Source organism: Piliocolobus tephrosceles, chromosome 3 (assembly GCF_002776525.5).
Source record: "Piliocolobus tephrosceles isolate RC106 chromosome 3, ASM277652v3, whole genome shotgun sequence".
Classification (NCBI taxonomy): Eukaryota; Metazoa; Chordata; class Mammalia; order Primates; family Cercopithecidae; genus Piliocolobus; species Piliocolobus tephrosceles.
This window is the reverse complement of record NC_045436.1, coordinates 141,318,617-141,337,450: the sequence shown is the minus strand read 5'-3', so window position 1 is coordinate 141,337,450 and position 18,834 is coordinate 141,318,617. Positions and strand designations below refer to the sequence as shown.

The 18,834-nt window shown below is 33.9% G+C and overlaps 2 protein-coding genes across 10 annotated transcripts in view; one reads left to right on the top strand and one right to left on the bottom strand.

The window, feature by feature from the left end:
- GUF1 (GUF1 homolog, GTPase) overlaps positions 1 to 10,014 on the top strand; it is a 24,329-nt gene extending 14,315 nt beyond the window's left edge. For 3 of the 6 annotated variants that reach the window (XM_023224499.1, XM_031935357.1, XM_023224496.1), the window contains 4 exons: positions 2,203 to 2,304; positions 3,414 to 3,533; positions 5,169 to 5,205; positions 6,340 to 8,743. In XM_023224499.1, the coding sequence (XP_023080267.1) occupies positions 2,203 to 2,304; positions 3,414 to 3,533; positions 5,169 to 5,205; positions 6,340 to 6,477 (397 nt within the window). In that variant the 3' untranslated portion in view covers positions 6,478 to 8,743. Of the gene's footprint in view, positions 1 to 2,202; positions 2,305 to 3,413; positions 3,534 to 5,168; positions 5,206 to 6,339 lie in introns of all 6 variants that reach the window. The other 3 variants (XR_002734191.1, XM_023224497.1, XM_023224498.1) reach the window with 3 other exon arrangements.
- The window catches only part of GNPDA2 (glucosamine-6-phosphate deaminase 2), a 24,671-nt gene continuing 15,768 nt past the window's right edge, over positions 9,932 to 18,834 (bottom strand). For all 4 annotated transcript variants that reach the window (XM_023224503.1, XM_023224501.2, XM_023224504.2 and 1 more), the window contains 2 exons: positions 15,560 to 15,734; positions 9,932 to 10,908 (listed from right to left, as the gene is read on the bottom strand). In XM_023224503.1, the coding sequence (XP_023080271.1) occupies positions 10,847 to 10,908; positions 15,560 to 15,734 (237 nt within the window). In that variant the 3' untranslated portion in view covers positions 9,932 to 10,846. The remainder of the gene's footprint in view (positions 10,909 to 15,559; positions 15,735 to 18,834) is intronic.

The window sequence follows — 18,834 nt, the reverse complement described above, 5'->3', positions numbered from 1 at the left end:
TTCTTTGATGTCTTCTTTCAGACAAGACCTTGAGCAAGTAAGTGGCTATGGAATTTAAAGTAAAATGAATTGGGGGGGCATATTAAAATTACTAGAGTTGAAAGGAGGATTACTAGGTTTAATGTTTATAAATATTTTTAATAGAAGTCTGTCAATTTTAGTTTGCATTTGGGTACTACTTTCTGAATTGTAAGTGGTCTTAAAAACCCTTTTCATTTGGAAACTTAAATACATTTTGAATTTAATGAGAGAACATGATTTTTGAACTACATAAAAATAAAATATTCCAGCTTCCAGCATTAAGGTAATTGTTATGTTCAAGATGGATGTTTTACATATGCAGTCAATTCCACACTTAACAGAAAGTCATCATAGGCTATGAATTAAGATCAGGGAAAAATTTATTTCATACCAGGAGGCAAGAATCAACTGCAACTAGGTCAGATGAGCAGGGAGTCCTGTGTTATACAAGAACTGTAGTGGTGTCTAATCAAACAGGCATTTGCCCTCAACCCATAACCCCAGTAGCTTTTTGGAATTGCAGATGTGTTTCCTGCATTCTAAAGGAACACTAGAATACCTGTGTTTTCTTTTTAATTATTATTATTATTACTATACTTTAAGTTCTAGGGTACATGTGCATAATGTGCAGGTTTGTTACATATGTATACTTGTGCCATGTTGGTGTGCTGCACCCATCAACTCGTCAGCACCCATCAACTTGTCATTTACATCAGGTATAACTCCCAATGCAATCCCTACCCCACCCCCGCCCATGATAGGCCCCGGTGTGTGATGTTCCCCTTCGCAAGTCCAAGTGATCTCATTGTTCAGTTCCCACCTATGAGTGAGAACATGCGGTGTTTGGTTTTTTGTTCTTGTGATTGTTTGCTAAGAATGATGGTTTCCAGCTGCATCCATGTCCCTACAAAGGACACAAACTCATCCTTTTTTATGGCTGCATAGTATTCCATGGTGTATATGGGCCACATTTTCTTAATCCAGTCTGTCACTGATGGACATTTGGGTTGATTCCAAGTCTTTGCTATTGTGAATAGTGCCGCAATAAATAGTGTTTTCAATAGAGGTTAGGAATTGATTGGGCTCCTTGGAAAAAGAAAACACAATTTTTATAATGATTTCTTTTGAAAAAATGAGTTAAGAAATTTTTAAGATTTTTAATATTTTGGACCACAACATAGCTGGAGCTGTAACAACTCCAAAGTTAAGGACCACGTCTGTTTTATTCTCTTCCTATTTGCTTTGTATTCTGTAGGATACTTAACATGGTATCTTTCATACAGTAAATGTTTAATAAGTGATGCTTTCTGAAGAAAGGATTTTAACAGTACTTCTGAAAAGAATCTGTTAATAGAGTGTATTATTGTCATTTTATGACCTTTCTGCTGAAAATCTTTAGAAACCAAACATAATTTTGCAAGTCCGGGCACCAGTTGTTTTAAAATTAAGACAGTAGGAGTATACATGTTCTTGTCTGTGATTGGGACAACTTGTAAGCCTAATTGAAATTTTCTTGTTAGACTTCAGTTTTATAAGTTAAACATTTAAATACCTGTTTTGACTAACATTGCAAGCTTTGACCACATTGTTAAAAGTAACAGCTGAAACTAAGTGCTTGTTTGCATGCTCAACTGGGCTCTGTTTGGCTCTGTTTAAACACGTATTAGGTACTAGGCATTGCTCTAAGTGGTTTACATGTATTATGCAAACTGAAGAGCCAAATAGGAAGTTCAAAGGTCTCATTTATTAATGGCATTTTATGAGTGTCATAGCATTTATTTAAACATAGAGTTGTCATTGGTAATAGAAAGTTAAACAGAAACCCAACTCATCAATCTGAAAATGATCCATTAATATATAGTATTGTCTGAAGCCTGCCAGCTGCTGGGAACATGGGAAGGCATGATATTTGTCTTCAATAAACCCTTTTCTTTGTCAGGTTCACCAATTTATTTCCCTTTCCCCTATAAACATATTCCCCTTGTTTTTGCCCTTGATTTAATAAACATAAAAAAATAACATTTAGATCCATTCACAAGAAATTGTATGTATAATATTTTGATGGAAAGTTAGATCTCTTTGGGGAGTGTAATGTGGTAGAAAGTAGACATTCCTTAAAGAGTAAAAAAGGTAATCTCTTCGGAAGTGTAATATTTATCACTTGGACTTTTTTCCTTTTAGTTTTGATTACGAAGATGCAGGCTACCAGACTGCAGAACTTGTGAAAATGGATATTCTACTGAATGGAAATAATGTAGAGGAGCTAGTAACTGTTGTACACAAGTAAGTTGAATAGAAACTAATCATGGAATGTGAAAATACTCACTCTTGATATGTTTTTCACTTATTTTTGTTTGAGCAGCTGCATTTAAAAAACTTTTAAAGGTAATTAAAAATAGAGTTCACCCTACTCACTTTGCTTTCTCTTCTTTTTCCACACTTCTCTCTGGACTGCTAACAATAGAACAGAGCTATAATAATAATAGTCAAAAAGAATAGTGTAATAGAAATGTTTCCCCTTACCTCGTAAAAAAAAAAAGTTTTAAAAATTTTATAATGATGGATTTAGAATTGGGAACAAGTTTTTTTGTTTTGTTTTGTTTTGTTTTTTTAGATGGGAGTCTCATTCTGTCGCCAGGCTGGAGTGCAGTGGCGCAATTTCTGCTCACTGCAATCTCCGCCTCCCGGGTTCAAACAATTCTCCTGTCTTAGCCTCCTGAGTAGCTGGAACTACAAGTGCGTGCCACCATGCCCAACTAATTTTTGTATTTTTAGTAGAGATGAGGTTTCACCATATTGGCCAGGATGGCCTTGATCTCTTGACCTCTGATCTGCCTGCCTCAGCCTCCCAAAAGTGCTGGAATTATAGGCGTGAGCCACCGCACCCTTTTATATTTGTAAAAAAATTATAAAAAGGAAAAAACCCACATGTTCAAGAAACAGCAGATTGGTTAAAATGAATTACAAAGCACCCATATTGTTATTTTCAGCCATTAAAACTTGTGGAGTAGTATTTAGTGACAAAAATGTCAAATAAGAGGGTAGAATATATCATAAATACTGATCATAACAAAAATATGCAAAAAAATGACTAGAAAGATATATGTTTAAAATAAACATTCCAAAATGTTTACCATTTTCAGTGGCTAAGGAAAGAGAATCAAGAATGAATTTCTGTTCCCTAATGTTGTATTTCTAAATTTTCTGTAATCATACATTGCTTTCTTAGAGAAGTTGTTCATGATTCAGAGAGGAAGAGATATTTATGATAAATAAGTTCCATTTGAACTTCCTTAAGAGATCACCTTTACATTGATTATGCAACTGGCCTAGAAAAATACTTGAAATATTCTTATTTAGGATATATAAACAACTGTATTTTTCTGTCTCAGAGACAAAGCACACTTAATTGGCAAAGCCATATGTGAACGGCTGAAGGATTCTCTTCCTAGGCAACTGTTTGAGATAGCAATTCAAGCTGCTATTGGAAGTAAAATCATTGCAAGAGAAACGTGAGTTGAAATTGATTTTTGTTCTTGAGCCAGTTTCAGAAATGATATACCTAAAAAGTGAAAGAATATTGAACATTTTAACCTTGGCCTAAGCTTTATTCTTACTTGTAGAAACAGTATGATAGTGCTCTCCATTTTTCTGATTTAAGTAATGACTGTTAGTTTGAATTACTTGTATAACACCATTGGGTGATGTGATTTGCAGTTAGTATAATGTATATGGGTTTGAGGAACTGTTTTAATTTCCACTCATATGAATGTCTATAACTGAATTTCCCAGGTAAGGAATTTCTTTATGGTTTTATCCCTTTAGGTAGATGATAAATTAATAGAAACTGAAACTAAAAGGTTTTGTCTTCCAAATGACAAAATTACAATTTTTTTTTAACCCAAAGTATTTAATACCACTTCTCCACTTCCCCAGAGCTAGGGAGGTTATAAACCAAGGAATGCCAATACCATGTTAGAATTTGCATTCTAGATTAGGGACCTCACATGAATTATAGTAGACATGGAAGATAGGCTAATTTCTGTAGGACACGGAAATGTAATACATAGATCAGAACACTGGCTGGGTGTGGTGGCTCACAGTCTGTGATCCCAAGTACTTGGGAGGCTGGGGCAGGAGAATTGCTTTGAGACTAGTCTGGGAAACATAGACCCTGTTTCTTAACAAAAAAACAAAAATAGCAATGAAGAACACTGAATAAGCTGCTCAGCTTGTAACAGCAGGTGCAGGGTGTGTCTTGTAGCACTTCCCATTTCCTTTCCTTAATGATACTAAGACTTCTGGGAAACAGGAAGTATCTCCTCAGTTATGAAAAGTTGAAAATTGCTATTAAAGTCTACCTTTACTCAAACCTAATGGGAAAAAAAAACTATCATGTTAATATAGACTTGAGGTTAATTTTAGGCCCACTGTTTGAAATACATTTCATTTCCTAACACAATTTTGCTTCGGTTATTCTGTGTTTCATAAATACTGAGATCAGGCAGAGTGGAGATGATAACCAGGGAACATCCTGGAAAGTGCAACTTAAGACAGTTAGCAAATGCTCATTCTAACATAAGTGTGTTGAGAGAATACCTTAAAAAAACAGGTTTTTCTCTCTAAAGGAATACATAAAGATGGAGCTATTTTCAAAATTAGAGTGATCTAGAAATTTCTCAAACATTAAAGAAATAGATTAGTTTATAACTGGTGGGGCAGATATATTAATCTTCCTAGCCACTCCATCCACATTCAGTAGAGGCAATAAGATAATAAACATGTTTTGTTTTTCTGAAGTAGTAGTGGTAACAGTATTTTCAGATTGAGTAAAAAATAACGGAATATTTCTTGTAATCAAGGTCACATCATGCTTGAATTTGGCCTAATCAAGCCTACCACAAGCCTTGACCTTTTTTTCTTAATGTGTGTTGACAGACATGTTGAATTTGTTCTTTTATGCCAAGTACGTGAAAATAAATACAAGAGCATTTGAAGTATCTAATTAATATGCTTATGGAAATTTTACATAGGTAATGATACTGTCATTAAAATTTTCTAGCAAAGGGGAGATTGTTTTTGGTAAGAAAGTGCTTTTAAACAGTATAATGGAATTATGTACTTAAACAAAATTTTCTCTTTTACAGTGTGAAAGCCTATAGGAAAAATGTTTTGGCAAAATGTGTATGTATCTAGTTGTATTTATTCTACTTTATAACTTTTATGGGTTTTAAATCAAAGGGGGCATAAACTTACTGATTTCTATTGTTGGTTTTTATACATTATTTCCAAGTTTTCTTTTTGAATAGGTAAATTTCAGCTTGACCATGGCAGCCGGTTCATTTTGCCCATATCCTTAAATATTTTTTCATCTTATTTATAAAATAAAAATTTACAAAAGAATTATGAAAATTGTTCTTATATGTAATACTAAGGAAGATTCTTATAACAGTTATTTCTATGATCTGGGTAACATGTTTTCTTGATCTAACATATAATGAAAGATTTTGAAAACAATGGCTTTATTTTACAGTTGAAATGTCTCTCTCCTGACATATGCTTTGCCAGTTTGCTGTTATTCAGCTGTTAAAAAATGATTCTTGCCTGAGCTTGGTGGCTCACACCTGTAATCCCAGCACTTTGGGAGGCCAAGATGGGCAGATTACTTGAGGCCAGGAGTTCGAGACCAGGCCTGGCCAACATGGAAAACCCCCATCTCTACTAAAAATACAAAAATTAGCCAGGCCTGGTGGTGCATGCCTGTGATCTCAGTTACTCGGGAGGGTGCAGCACGAGAATTGCTTGAGCCCAGGAGGCGGAGGTTGCAGTGAGCAGAGATCATGCCACTGTACTCCAGCCTAGGTGAAAGGGAAACTCTATCTCAAAAATTAAGAAAAATTATTCTTAAATATAGTGAGAATTGAATGATAATTCTTTCTCCAAATGCTCAGTATAGTTTTTGGCACATTTATTCCTATGTGATTAAGAGTTTCCTATATTAGACTGTGGCTTTATAGTCAAAATTCCAAGCCTAGAATCAGCAATGAGATTGATAATTCTTCCTTGACATGCATATTATAATACTAGGTTTCCTTGGGGATCTTCACCTCCCCAAATTAAGGCTTCACTTAATCCAAATTAAAGCGTTTATCATTCTTTGACAGTAAAATTAGGATCTGCTAGGAAGATTAGAGAGATGTCTGCCTTATGGATAATAATTTGGTATGGTTATTAAGATTGTACTGATGCCTCTGTACTCATATGATTATTTTCTCTTTAGAGTGACTCAGACTTCCAATTTTTAAAAATATTTTTCAGTATGGTGGTGATATTACCCGAAAAATGAAGCTTTTGAAGAGACAAGCAGAAGGGAAAAAAAAGCTGAGGAAAATTGGCAACGTTGAAGTTCCAAAAGATGCTTTTATAAAAGTGCTGAAAACACAATCTTCTAAATAATTGGTGGGAAAACAAAGAATTTTCATAAATTAAAAACTATCTGCTTTTCATTTCAATTTGTAATATGCTGACAACAGAATGATAATTATAAAATTTGCTTGTTACTTTCAGGGTATTCAGGTTCAAATAACCTAAGCCTTTCGTTGAAAGGGAGTAATGAGTGGGTAGGTTAAGAGCGTAGATTTTGAAGCCATGTTGCCTGTTCTCAAATACCTGTTCCAACCACTCACTAGTAAGGTGACCTTTGCTAAATTAACCTTTGTTTCCTCTTGAGTAAAACAGAGATTATATACTACCTACATAAGTTGTTGTGAAGATTAAAAGAGGTAATACATTAAATATTCAGAGGTGTAGGCACTCAGTTGTTAAGTCCTTAATGCAGTTACGTCCTTAAATGCATTGTAAGGTCCTTAGAAACTGACTTTAAGCAAAATGTCACGTAGCAGGTCCTTGAATGATGACATTTCCTTCTAAGTGGTTTATAACATTGATGAGGAAAAAAAATTAGTTTATGATCATTTCATTATTATTTATTTATTTATTTTTTGAGACAGAGTCTTGCCCTGTCACCTAGGCTGGAGTGTAGTGGCACAATCTCGGCTCACTGCAATCTCTACCTCCCGGGTTCAAGAGATTCTCCTGCCTCAGCCTCCATTACAGGTGCGCGCCACCATGCTTGGCTAATTTTTTGTATCTTTAGTAGAGATGGAGTTTCACCATGTTGACCAGGGTGGTCTCGAACTCCTGACCTCGTGATCCACCCGCTGTGGCCTTCCAAAGTGCCGAGATTACAGGCGTGAGTCACCATGCCCAGCCGTGTCATTTCATTTAAAGTCACAATTTCCATGAATCTCAACAAGTGAGGACCTGCTATATTTTGTTGCGTGCAGTTTTTCCTTACTGACACTAAAAGGCTGCATACTTAAGATTCCATCTACTTTAAGTTAAAGGATTTTCAGAATCACCTTAAGTGTCAAATTTGTTAGCAGGATTAATTTATCTGATATGAATTCACTTATTAAACAGAACTCAAATAACATACTAACTAGACATCTGCTCTAGTTCATGATAAAATGTTTATAGATTTTATCAGGTTGTTTGAAACTAAATGGTTTACATTTAAATTAAGGGCAGGAGCTCTCTTTCAGACATTCAAAACACATTTGTGTAAAATGACAGGTGTTTGGTGTTACCAGGAACTCTTAATGACATTTTAATAATTATTGTCTAAATTTCATAATTGAAGCGATTTTAGAGTAGTTAACTTGAGATTTCAGAGCCACTAAATGGCTGTATTTCTCCAAAGCTCTCAGCTGCCATGTTTATTCAGCCAATGAACAAACCAGACTGCAGACTATATTATAGCAAGATAACATTATTTAGCCATTGATTTTTATCTTCTACCTTGCTTGAATGAACTGAATGAAGAAAATGCCTTTTAGGGATAAACACTGTCAAGGATGAATTTTATACTAAGGTTATGTGAAAGAAAAAAATCTCAAAACCACTAAGCCAGAGGGAAGTCAAGCTGGGAACTGATTGAGGCAAACCTGCCTCCCATTTTATTCCTAAATGAAGACAGTCACAAAGATAAAATTTGCTGAAAAGGAAATTCCTTATGGACAAAGACAGAACTCAAAAAGTCTTCCTTCTGCTCACATGAAACAAATGCATACGTGGTTGCTTCCTGTGCCCCGTGTTTCACTAAGCCAGATTAAGGTGAGTATTCCCCTACCCTCCTCTCACACGTAAATTATATATTCAGTGAAAGGCTAATCAGAAACTCAGAAGAATGCAACTCTTTCTCTCTTACCTGCCTATGCTTGAAGCCCCCGCCCCTCTTCGAGTTGTCCTTCCTTTCAGGACCAACGTACACCTTACACATACTGATTGATGTCTCATGTCTGTCTAAAAATGTGTAAAACCAAGCTGTGCCCCAAACACCCTGGGCACGTGGCGAGGACCTCCTGAGGCTGTGTCACGGGCACATACTTAACCCTGGGAAAATAAGCTTTCTAAACTGACGAGAGCTGTCTCAGATATTTTGAGCTCCCAGTTATTGTGAAATCATCTTAATTATAAATTAAGTAGAGATTTACTAAAAATCACGTGTAGAAGTAGCCTGAGATGTAGTCCTAGATACATATATTATCATCTTATGTATCTTCCCTCTGCCTTCCAGGTTCTGACAAAACAGTTGAAATATGAAAGACCATGACAGCAGTATTTTGAAAATGACAGTATTTGAAACTAAAAAATTGTAAAACAGAGTGTTCTATCACTGCCAAGGGATAAGTTACAAATTGGTTCTTGCAACATAATATGTACGATGTGCTTGCTATTTAATAATTTACCAATATTAGCCTTTTTTAGTCAGACTAATTTTTTTTTTAACCTATGACTCTTTAGGAAATAGTTTTAGTTATAATAGTACAAAAAAGCATTTTCCGTAAGCTTAATTTCTTTCCCCGTCCCACTTTCTCAGTCAGATGACTTTAGTGACTTGGAGTTGTGTGCTTTATAAGTGTATTCCTCAGAGGACCTAACATTATTAAGATTTTAGCAGTCATTAAAATATGTTTAAACACTGTTGTCAATATTAAAATAGCACCATTTATTGAATTTAATATGTGACAACCACTATGCTGACCTATGTATGCTTCCCTCATTCAATCTATTTAAAAATTTTGGGGAAGAAGCAGAGTTTATTTTCCAAAGTCACCATTGTTGACAGAGCTGGGATTCAGTGGTTTCCTTCCTCAAAAAGCTAAGTTCTTTGCCTAACAGCAGCTTAGCTCCTGAGTTAGGGAATGAAAGCAGGAATGAAAGTGGCCAGAGTTTCCGCTACTCAGCTTGTGGAGGAGCTTGAGTACATCAATCTCAAGTAAGCCCCTAACATCAAAGTCAGGAAAGGAGAATTTTTAGAACTTTAAAGCACAGAAATAACTGGTGAATCATGTACCACAACAGATACCTTTAGCTTTTTCACTGTGATGCTGTATGACTTTCTAAGGTAGTCAGCATGGTTTGTAGTAAATGATTCTTATTACTGGAAGTGTATGTGGAATGTTACTGACTCATTAGTTACTTAAAAAAATAAGGCTATTAAAACATCTGGAATTAAAGCAGCAAATTTACCCCATTCCCCACTTTTAACCATAAAATCCTATTACCAATTTTATTTCATTAATTTATTTGCTCTTTTAATATTTTAAGAAGCTAAATACATTTTAATCACATAGACAAGCACGTAAGTAAGGCTTCTTCTACCAGGTGGGCTTATGAAATGCAAAATAAGCAAAAGGAGCATTTTTTTTGCTCCCCACAGAGGCAGAGACATCTTTTAACCTAACTCCTGATGCATGATGGCAACAAACGCAAAATAAATGCAGGTTCACATGTACTATAATTGTTGAGAGTTGAATGCATGTATTCAGTTTCACTTCTGGAAATAAAATTTAGATAACTTATTTATTACACGCTTTATTTGAGTTAAAGATAGAAAACAATATACTTTTATGTAAATTGCGATGGCAATGTAGTTTACAGTAATTCTTTTTATATATACTTCATATTACTATTTTAGACATAAGGAATAAAGCTAGTCGTATATTAAGTTTAACAATAATCAGAAAATATTCTCCAAAAGAATTTCCTGAAGTGGATTGCTAGGTATAAAGCTCATAATTGTCAAGATACTTATATTAGGAACATGAACCCAAGTCATTAAAAATAAGATATTTGTAAAAAAGTGCTATAGAAGAAGGTGCACAAAAAACATGCACTTACACATACTTTCCGAAAGGATGTAAACTACTTTTAGGCACTGTCATCTCTTCAAATTTCCTTTACCAACGATATATAGCACAATTTTTGATGTCTAGATGGTGCTGTAGGAAGATGACTAAGGCAACCACATGCAGAAAAGCATGTGTGTGATGCACAGAAAATATAAAGATCGCATTCCAAAAGTGAAGGTCTGCCATGACAGTTTGATCTGAAAGATTTGGAGTGTCATTAAAAAATGAAATATATGCCACTGGAGTCATATCACAAATGGCACCTGATGTGTACACTCTAACTTTAAAATGACTTTAAACGGGCAGACATTTCTATGCTGTTTTATAGGTGGCTATGTGACTTCAGTACTTTATAATAGCCAGTCAATCTTGAGAGCCAGCTACTTCTCTTAAGCCCAAGTACAAGATATAAATATTCAAATTATGGAATGTTTAACATAGATACTCAAATGAAAAAATGACAGTCTTCAAAATTCCCCATGTTTTGTCATATTGCATAGCTGAAAATTCATCTACTACTTAGTAAAAAGTGCTCTGTTCATTCAAGCAGAATTTTGCTCCAATCTCCTTCAATTTCCATCTTTCATACTGAATAGTGGATCCACAAGTTTATTGTGCACATGCATTAGACCTTAAAGAAAAAAAGCACAGTTCTAGTTGTTTTGTTAATTTTGAACTATTTCATTTACTTCAGACGACAAAGTATTTTTTATAAGACACAGTAAGCTGTTTAGTTCCCATCTTGATAGTCAAGTTTATTAGAAAAGTACAAATAGAAATGTTTCAGAATGTCTTTTACCTACCTAGCAAATACGAATGTATAATTACGTAACAGATCTAGAATGTGTACAGGTATTTTGGGAGTAAACAGAAGAGCAGTTCTTGTCTTCAAAGAGATTCAGCATGACAAATTTGAATACTGACTTAGATAATATGTTTTAATTACATCTAAAAGTCTATGTTGATCTTGATCTTCTGGCACTTCCTCTACTAGACTGCAGCCAGGGGCTCAGAACTGCTGTCTCTTAATATATTACCCTCTCCATTCATCTGGCAAATTATTTTCTAATAGTTTGGCATGTGTATTTATGACAAAGGTTGATTATAAATTCTACACTGAGGGAGGGTTACTAAAACAATACAGAAAACAACCTGTACTAAATTTAATTCAGAATAGAAATTTAGATTTTAAATCAGGTAGATTATAACTTACATTTTGTAACTGGTACATATACTTGCAGACTGCTCTTAGCTATGAAAGCTGCTTGGGAAATAGCTGATCTTCCAGTTACTCCTGTTTTAATGCCTCAGTACTATACTACTTTGGGGAGAAAAAAGTTCTAAAAAGACTGTCTTTGACCCAATTAGTGAACCAGAGATTTTATATTTTGGAGGGTAAAGAAATGAGTTAAATTTCCCAGGTTATTAAGAACATGAAGGGCTGGGGAAAGGCACTTACAATGCGGTTTTGCAGGAAATGGAATTACTGGATTGGAGGGAGAGGTTGCTTGTTAGTGAACAGATGTTCCTTGTCAGGCTGCAAAAAGGACTCTAAAATCCCAACTTTGAGAAAGACCCACTTTTAAGGGACAAGCAAAGAGCACTGGGAAGTGTTTGTGTAGTAGGAGAAATTCTAACCATAAGAACAGGACTCTAAAGGAGGGAAGGGGGAAGCATTCCATTCACTAGTGCTGCAACTGAAAGTGAGAGAATGCTTCTCAACAGCCTACTTGAAGGTCGTATTAGCACTGGAAACCTCACGTCCAGTAGGAGAAGGGACAACAAAGATAAGGGTAATATCAGCTGTATGATTTAGAAGATGTAACATTTTCCAGAGTATCAGTTTGTAGAGAATCATTTTTTTTACTTAAATAGTATTCATCTGTCATTTGCTAACAACTTTGATTATGGAAAGAATACACAGCTTTAAAATACATGCAACTTAAAATATCAGGAAAAACATTAAAAATTCAACTCCTTTATAAAGTTTTTTCCTTTACTATACATTGGATATATCTTTTATACATCAAGTAGGACTGCTTCCAAACTAGAAATAATTATTTTGAAAATTCTATTAATTGCTTTTTAGGTATTAAGTCAAATATTTACTGTGACTTTAGGTAAAAATTGACAACTTTCTACATAGGAATTTTATATAAATAAATAATTGCAACTTAAGTCAAACAAATAATTCTTCTGATAAAAATGCACCAGACTTCCTGAAACCTTACCAGAAGAAAGGTTAAATGTCACAGATTCTAACCAATGTCTATACAAAGTAAATTTTATGGTTTTGACTCCAAATGAACTCATTCTACCTTTGTCAAACTACTGAGGTGGAGCCTAAATACAAAGTAAGGGGAAAAAATTCATATGATGTCATGAAAATATACTAAAATCAAAGATAAAGCCGTTCTATTTAAAAAGCAAAAATGAAAAGCGAGAATGAATAAAACAAATCCCCAGGTATTAAACTTGTTGTCTTGTGATTAACTTGTATCTTTCAAAAGGTGTATACTACTATATAGGTGTATACTGAAATAAACTTGCATTTACTGACAGTTTCTGTTGTTTTGGATCTAGTTAACCTAGATCTTATCTAGACACTAAATAGAACCCTTTAAGATTCTGGTTGGCACTTTTTAGTAATGACAGAAGAAAGGCTAGTGATATGAATGGAATTTGAAGAGTTATGGATGACAATTTTAGGAATTTACATACTCCAGTATTTTGATATACTAGTAACTCAATGGAGGTATGAAAAGTATAAAAACTACATTTGAAATGTGTTTATTTAAGAATATTCAATTTCTCTACCCTTTACTAAAATACTATAAAATGAGGCCCATATGTAGCCCAGAATATCTAAATTCTGTCTTCATATTGAAGGAGGTATCCTAACAGAGGCTGATATCCTGAAACCTCTTCAGAAATACAGACAGCTCCAAAGTGAAAAATATTGTGTCCTCATTACGTAATGCAGCTATCCTCTCTTGAATGGTCTGTTTCAAAATTTTTCATAAGAGCTTACAATTAGATGAACTAAAAGAACTAAATACATATAAACTTCTACCACCCTTCTATTTTAAATTCTCTAACATATGTCTATATACCTTTTTTGGAAGCAGTGGTTATATGGGGAAAAAAGCAGATGGAAGTATGATTTTGACGTAGATGGTATCATACCTAGAGTTTATTCTGGAAGGCAGTATAACAGAATAGACAAAAGCCTATATACTCCAGAGATCAGCCTGATTTTGATTTCTATTACCCAGCTCTGCCCAAGTATGTGCTGTATGACTTTGGGTAAGTAGCTTAACATCTCTGTCTGTTAAGCCTATTAATTCATTTAAAAATGGGACTATGAGTACCCATTTCATAACATTTTTGTGATAATTAAGTAAATCAAAAAGTAAAATGCATTTAGAATAGTGCCTGGTCATAGAGATATTGGCTATTATTAAATATCTTACTAAATATTCACCAAAATGTAAAACTCTGATTAAAAAAACTAAATTGTGACAAAATCAGATTAGTACAGGCATTTATCTGGGACTTAACTAGGACTAGAAAACAGCCATGTTAAACGAATCTCCTTAAAACTGGAATTAAAATTTGTAGATAGTAAGGATTCCTTGTAGTCAAGGAATCTATTATTTGAGATGAAATCTGAAGGATTACATGGGAAAATAGAGTTAAAACTCCATCAGATGCTCTGTTTTATTCACAAATCACAAATTTTTCAGTTTTTCAATTTTTCAGTTTAATCTGATATATTTGTGGCTTGGTAAATTAATAATTTAAATGCTAAAAATATAAATGACTAGAAATAATCTTTAAGTGTTAAACAATAAGGAAATGTTTAAATAAATTATGATTTATGTACTTGACTATCCATTAAAATGCTTCCAAATATTTAGAAGAGGCAAATAAATGCTCATGAAACATAAGTACAAATACAAAACTATATACAAAGCACAATCAGTATTTTCTTTAAAAATAGACTATTTTATGCTTGCCAAATGTCAGTTATTTGTGTAACACCTTCAAGATATTTGCCATATTCACACATTTACATGAAATATGAGTTACTGGTTTTGTTTGCATTGAATTAAAATTTAAGATTATATACTTTATTTCTGAATATGAGATGCTATAGACTGTAAGACACATCATTTTATGTACCACTGAGAAAAAAATGCTACCCGATAAGCTATGATCTGACACCAATTTTAAGACACAGTCCAACATCAGCAAGATCAATGTATATGAGAGCCAGTCAAATATGGTAGCTTTTTTGGACCCTATCTTAAGTAATAATATCCAAAAACTACAGCTTTCATTTATTCAGTGTATTTTCCAATAGTCATTAAAATAAATACCTAGTTACTAGAGTAAAAAAGATTAAAAAGTATAATCATGTAGCAAAAGTAGCATACCTACTACATACTTAATCACTGACCTATCTATAGGATCAACTATTTAACTTTTAATATCAGCTATGTAAATACAGGTGCTTTATGAAAATTACCTGTTTGTACACTTGCTTACATATGTGTAGTATGTGGAGCTGACTCTTGGAGAATGGGTTCTACATTGGGTATAGGCAAAATGTCCCTTGAAAATCTCTTAAAACCATTACATCAAACATATGTGTTTTGTAATACACAGCTTGGTACAGTAAGGTTTCTGAATTACTGAACTAGACTACAGGAAAAAGCAAAAAGGAAAATCAACATGAAGTCCGGGCAATCAAACTGCTTACTTGCAGAGTTTATTCCATACTGTTTTAACATTTAGCCATTATAACTTTAATATATGGGAATAAATTGGCTTAAAATTGTAAAGATTAAATTAGATAGTGGGAGATCTCTATTATCCACTGATTAGGTTCTAAATTTAGGTTAGACGGGAGTGAGGGAGAGGGACTGAGGTGGGACTGGTAAACGTGAAAAGAAATCCAGAATGAACAAAGATACATTTTCTTTTGGGTTATTTGGTCTTATATATTCAATATGAAAGTAAATTATTAAACCTTGGATTTCAAGAAAAAATGTTTACTGAAAATAGAGACTGAAGAGATTCTTCATGGAAAAAAAAAAAAAAAAGGTACTACTTTGAAGACACTATTATCTGAGAACTTTCCATTCCTTGAAAGAACCAGCTGTGTGTTGCCACTTTTCAACAATTCACAGTGTGAGATTTAACTCCACAGTCACAGTAAGTTTCAATTTTCATCCACAACAGAATATCTCAGTCAGCTTTTGAAATTCAGTGCTCACCTTTAAAGTATTTCACAGTTTTAACTCTTAATTCTAAAGTAGCATCTTCATCACATACAAAAATAGTTCGGGGATGCTGCTGGAAAGCAGAAACAGTCCACATGTGATTGACTCCTTCTTCTATTGCTTTGTACAGGGCAAATGCCTTGTGTGCCCCTGTTATGAGGATCATTACCTGAAAAATTAAGAACACCAATTGGTAAAACTTGTTCCAAATGAGTAATGAGCTCTATTTTTTTAAAAAAACAAGGACTTCACCAATATTTTTTCTGAAAGAAAAAGAAAAATACATAGCTCCACATCTTCAAGGTATTTATTTTTACTTTTTAAGGTAACAAGCACAAAATGTTGCTTCTAGTTTAACAAAGCAAAACAATACCTTCTTATGGGGTATTAGTGCAAACATTGTAATACCTGTAATTATTAACACAGTAAATGATGTATAAAAGAAACCTGGGACGATAAAGAAAAAGGACTGTCTTGCAAAAGCAGACTTACAAATCTATGAATAATTTATACAATGTAGAATGATAACACCAAACTGCTGTAGTCTAGATAAGCAATAGGTATTATATCAGAAAAGCAAAGACTCTAAAACAATAGATAATATGAAGAGTTACCAAGAAATGCCTGAAGAGCATTTCACTGAACATGTGCTATTCAAAGTTGACTCAGAATAAAAACTGGATTTAAAGAAGGATTAGGGATCTATTTAAACACAGGAACTGTCTTACAAGCATATATGACTGATATTACCCTTATAAGCTACAGAAAATCCAAGATCTTGGTCCCCAGTCCCTAACTGCCAATGAAATAATGCAATGACATGCAGCAAATGTGAATGTATGTGTCAGAATCTTGTCTTTATAACCTTTCAGCTGGAAACTGATCCCATTTAACACCTCATCTACACACACATTTTTGTAATGTAATAAATCTTTAAACATTTTTTTCTCATTACAATTGTTTTAACAAAGAATGTTAAAACTGATGTAGTTCTAAAATATTTATCACAAACTTTGTATTACATATTTTGTAACTAGACCTAAAATGGGAGGAAATACTCTGCACTCTCCTTGAATTACATCAACTCCTCAAAACACCACCATGAGAGAAATACTATTCTTACTCATATTTTAAAGATAAGGAAACTGAGGCATATTCTGTAACTTGCCCAAGGTTTTGGTAAGATACAAACAAGCAGTTTTGTTCTACAGCCCAGATTCTTAGCGATTAACAATTACATTGCCTCTTGTAAAAGTTCTAACAATTAGACAATATGAGCTAAGAGTCTTTTCATTATTGAAGCGCACTCTATAAAAAGGTAATGAGACAGGTGGCAAGAAATCTCAACGTCAAGTATATATACTGAGAAAAAAAAGACAACCAAACTTTTATTGGCGAGAAAAGGTAAGTACATACCTACCATTAACGTTATGAAGGGAGTGGAGTTTAGAGGAAAGGAGGCTGCTGGAAGCTTAGCATAGGATGAAGAATTCATTATTGGTGTTTACGGCTAAAGTGTAGATAAAACAAATTGCTCTCTAAATAGACTTGATCTGTGATTAGTTATATCTGTTCTACTCTCAAGGAGATTATTTCTCATATCATGGGAAAGGACAAACTATATGGAATAATTTGGTATGCTTGTTCAAACTGCAGAATCCCTAAACTTAAATAATCAATCTAGGTGTGGATACCAGGTGATCCTTATGTACACTAATGTTTGAGAACCAGTGCTCAGGCAGATGTTGCACTGATACAGCTTTATGCTACTTAAGTGTAGCAGTAACACTATTTTAAAAGGTTATGAAAAAGCTAATTTAAATAATGATCAACATCTAATCATCCCATAAACTGATATAAATGATTTACAAAAATTTATAACCTCATATTAAATCCTCCATATCCCTTCTTGGTTGGAATTTTTAAGTCAAATGTAATTTTTAATAAATGAGGAAATTAGCCTGGGCAGCATAGTGAGACCTTGTCACTTCCAAAAAAAAAAACTGAAAAATCAGCCAGGCATGGTAGTGTGTGCCTGAAGTCCCAGCTACTTAGATCTCTTGAGTCCAGGAGGTTGAGGCTGCTGTGAGCTGTAATCACACCACTGCACTCCTGTCTGGGCAAAAACTGACCCAAAGAAAAAAAACTCAGTATTTGAGTAATTCTGTTTGTTCTAAAAAACAGCATAAAAACTGTATTAAAACTTACATCTTGTTAAATGTAATGTATTACATAACTCAGTTTCATATTTTAGAAATCAGATTGCTCTAAAATCCTTTTCTAAACTTATTGACTATGAAATTTCAGTCCTTGAAAGGTCTTTTTTCATATACCTATGACTTTTAGGTTTCTCATATATTTTGATTGGCAGTTTGTATCTATTTGTATGTTCAAGTTTAATTATATCAAGATAAGTTACTTATTCATCATACCTTGTCTATACTTTTTTCCTCTGAACCTGTCCAATCTGGCTACCAGAAAGGAACAGAGTTCTGGGTTTCCATATAATTTAACTACATATTACCATGAACTGACTACAATTTGTTCTGTATTCTCAAGGAAGAAAAGATAAGTTAATCTTTTCTGTATTCTTAAGGAAGAAAAGAAAAAAGATAAGTTACTTTACTTATTCATCATACCTTGTCTATACATTTTTCCTCTGAACCTGTCCGATCTGGCTACCAGGAAGGAACAGAGTTCTGGGTTTCCATATAATTTAACCACATACAACCATGAACTGACTGCAATTTGTTCTGTATTCTCAAGGAAGAAAATGACAGCCCAATTTAAAAAAAAAAAAAACTTAAATTACACAGAGTTGAACGTTCATAGCTCTTCCATGCTTAAATATACCAAATGTAGAATAGTTGCAGCCCCAGCTGAGTTCCTTTTCTCCTGGAAACCAACAGGGCTCTATCATCCTACATAACATACAGTCAAAAAGCATTTAAATCATCCTGAGAGCTCCAAGAAAGATACTGTGTAACTGGCAATGCATCATTGTCCCAACAGTCCTTTCATGAGACACTTACAATAAAAAACAAACCATGTGATCAGTTAAGATTTTAGGACCTCAAACTGGAGCAGGAACAGGCAAGTAGCACCTCAAAAGTGGTGGTGCTTAATTCTTAGTTTACAGCTTCAAAAGACTTAATTGATCCCTAAACATATCAATGAGACTGACAAAAGTTAGCTACTGAAAACTAGAAAACAATTTATACTGCAAACAGAATGCAATCAAAATATCACTTATTCAGCATCATAACCCC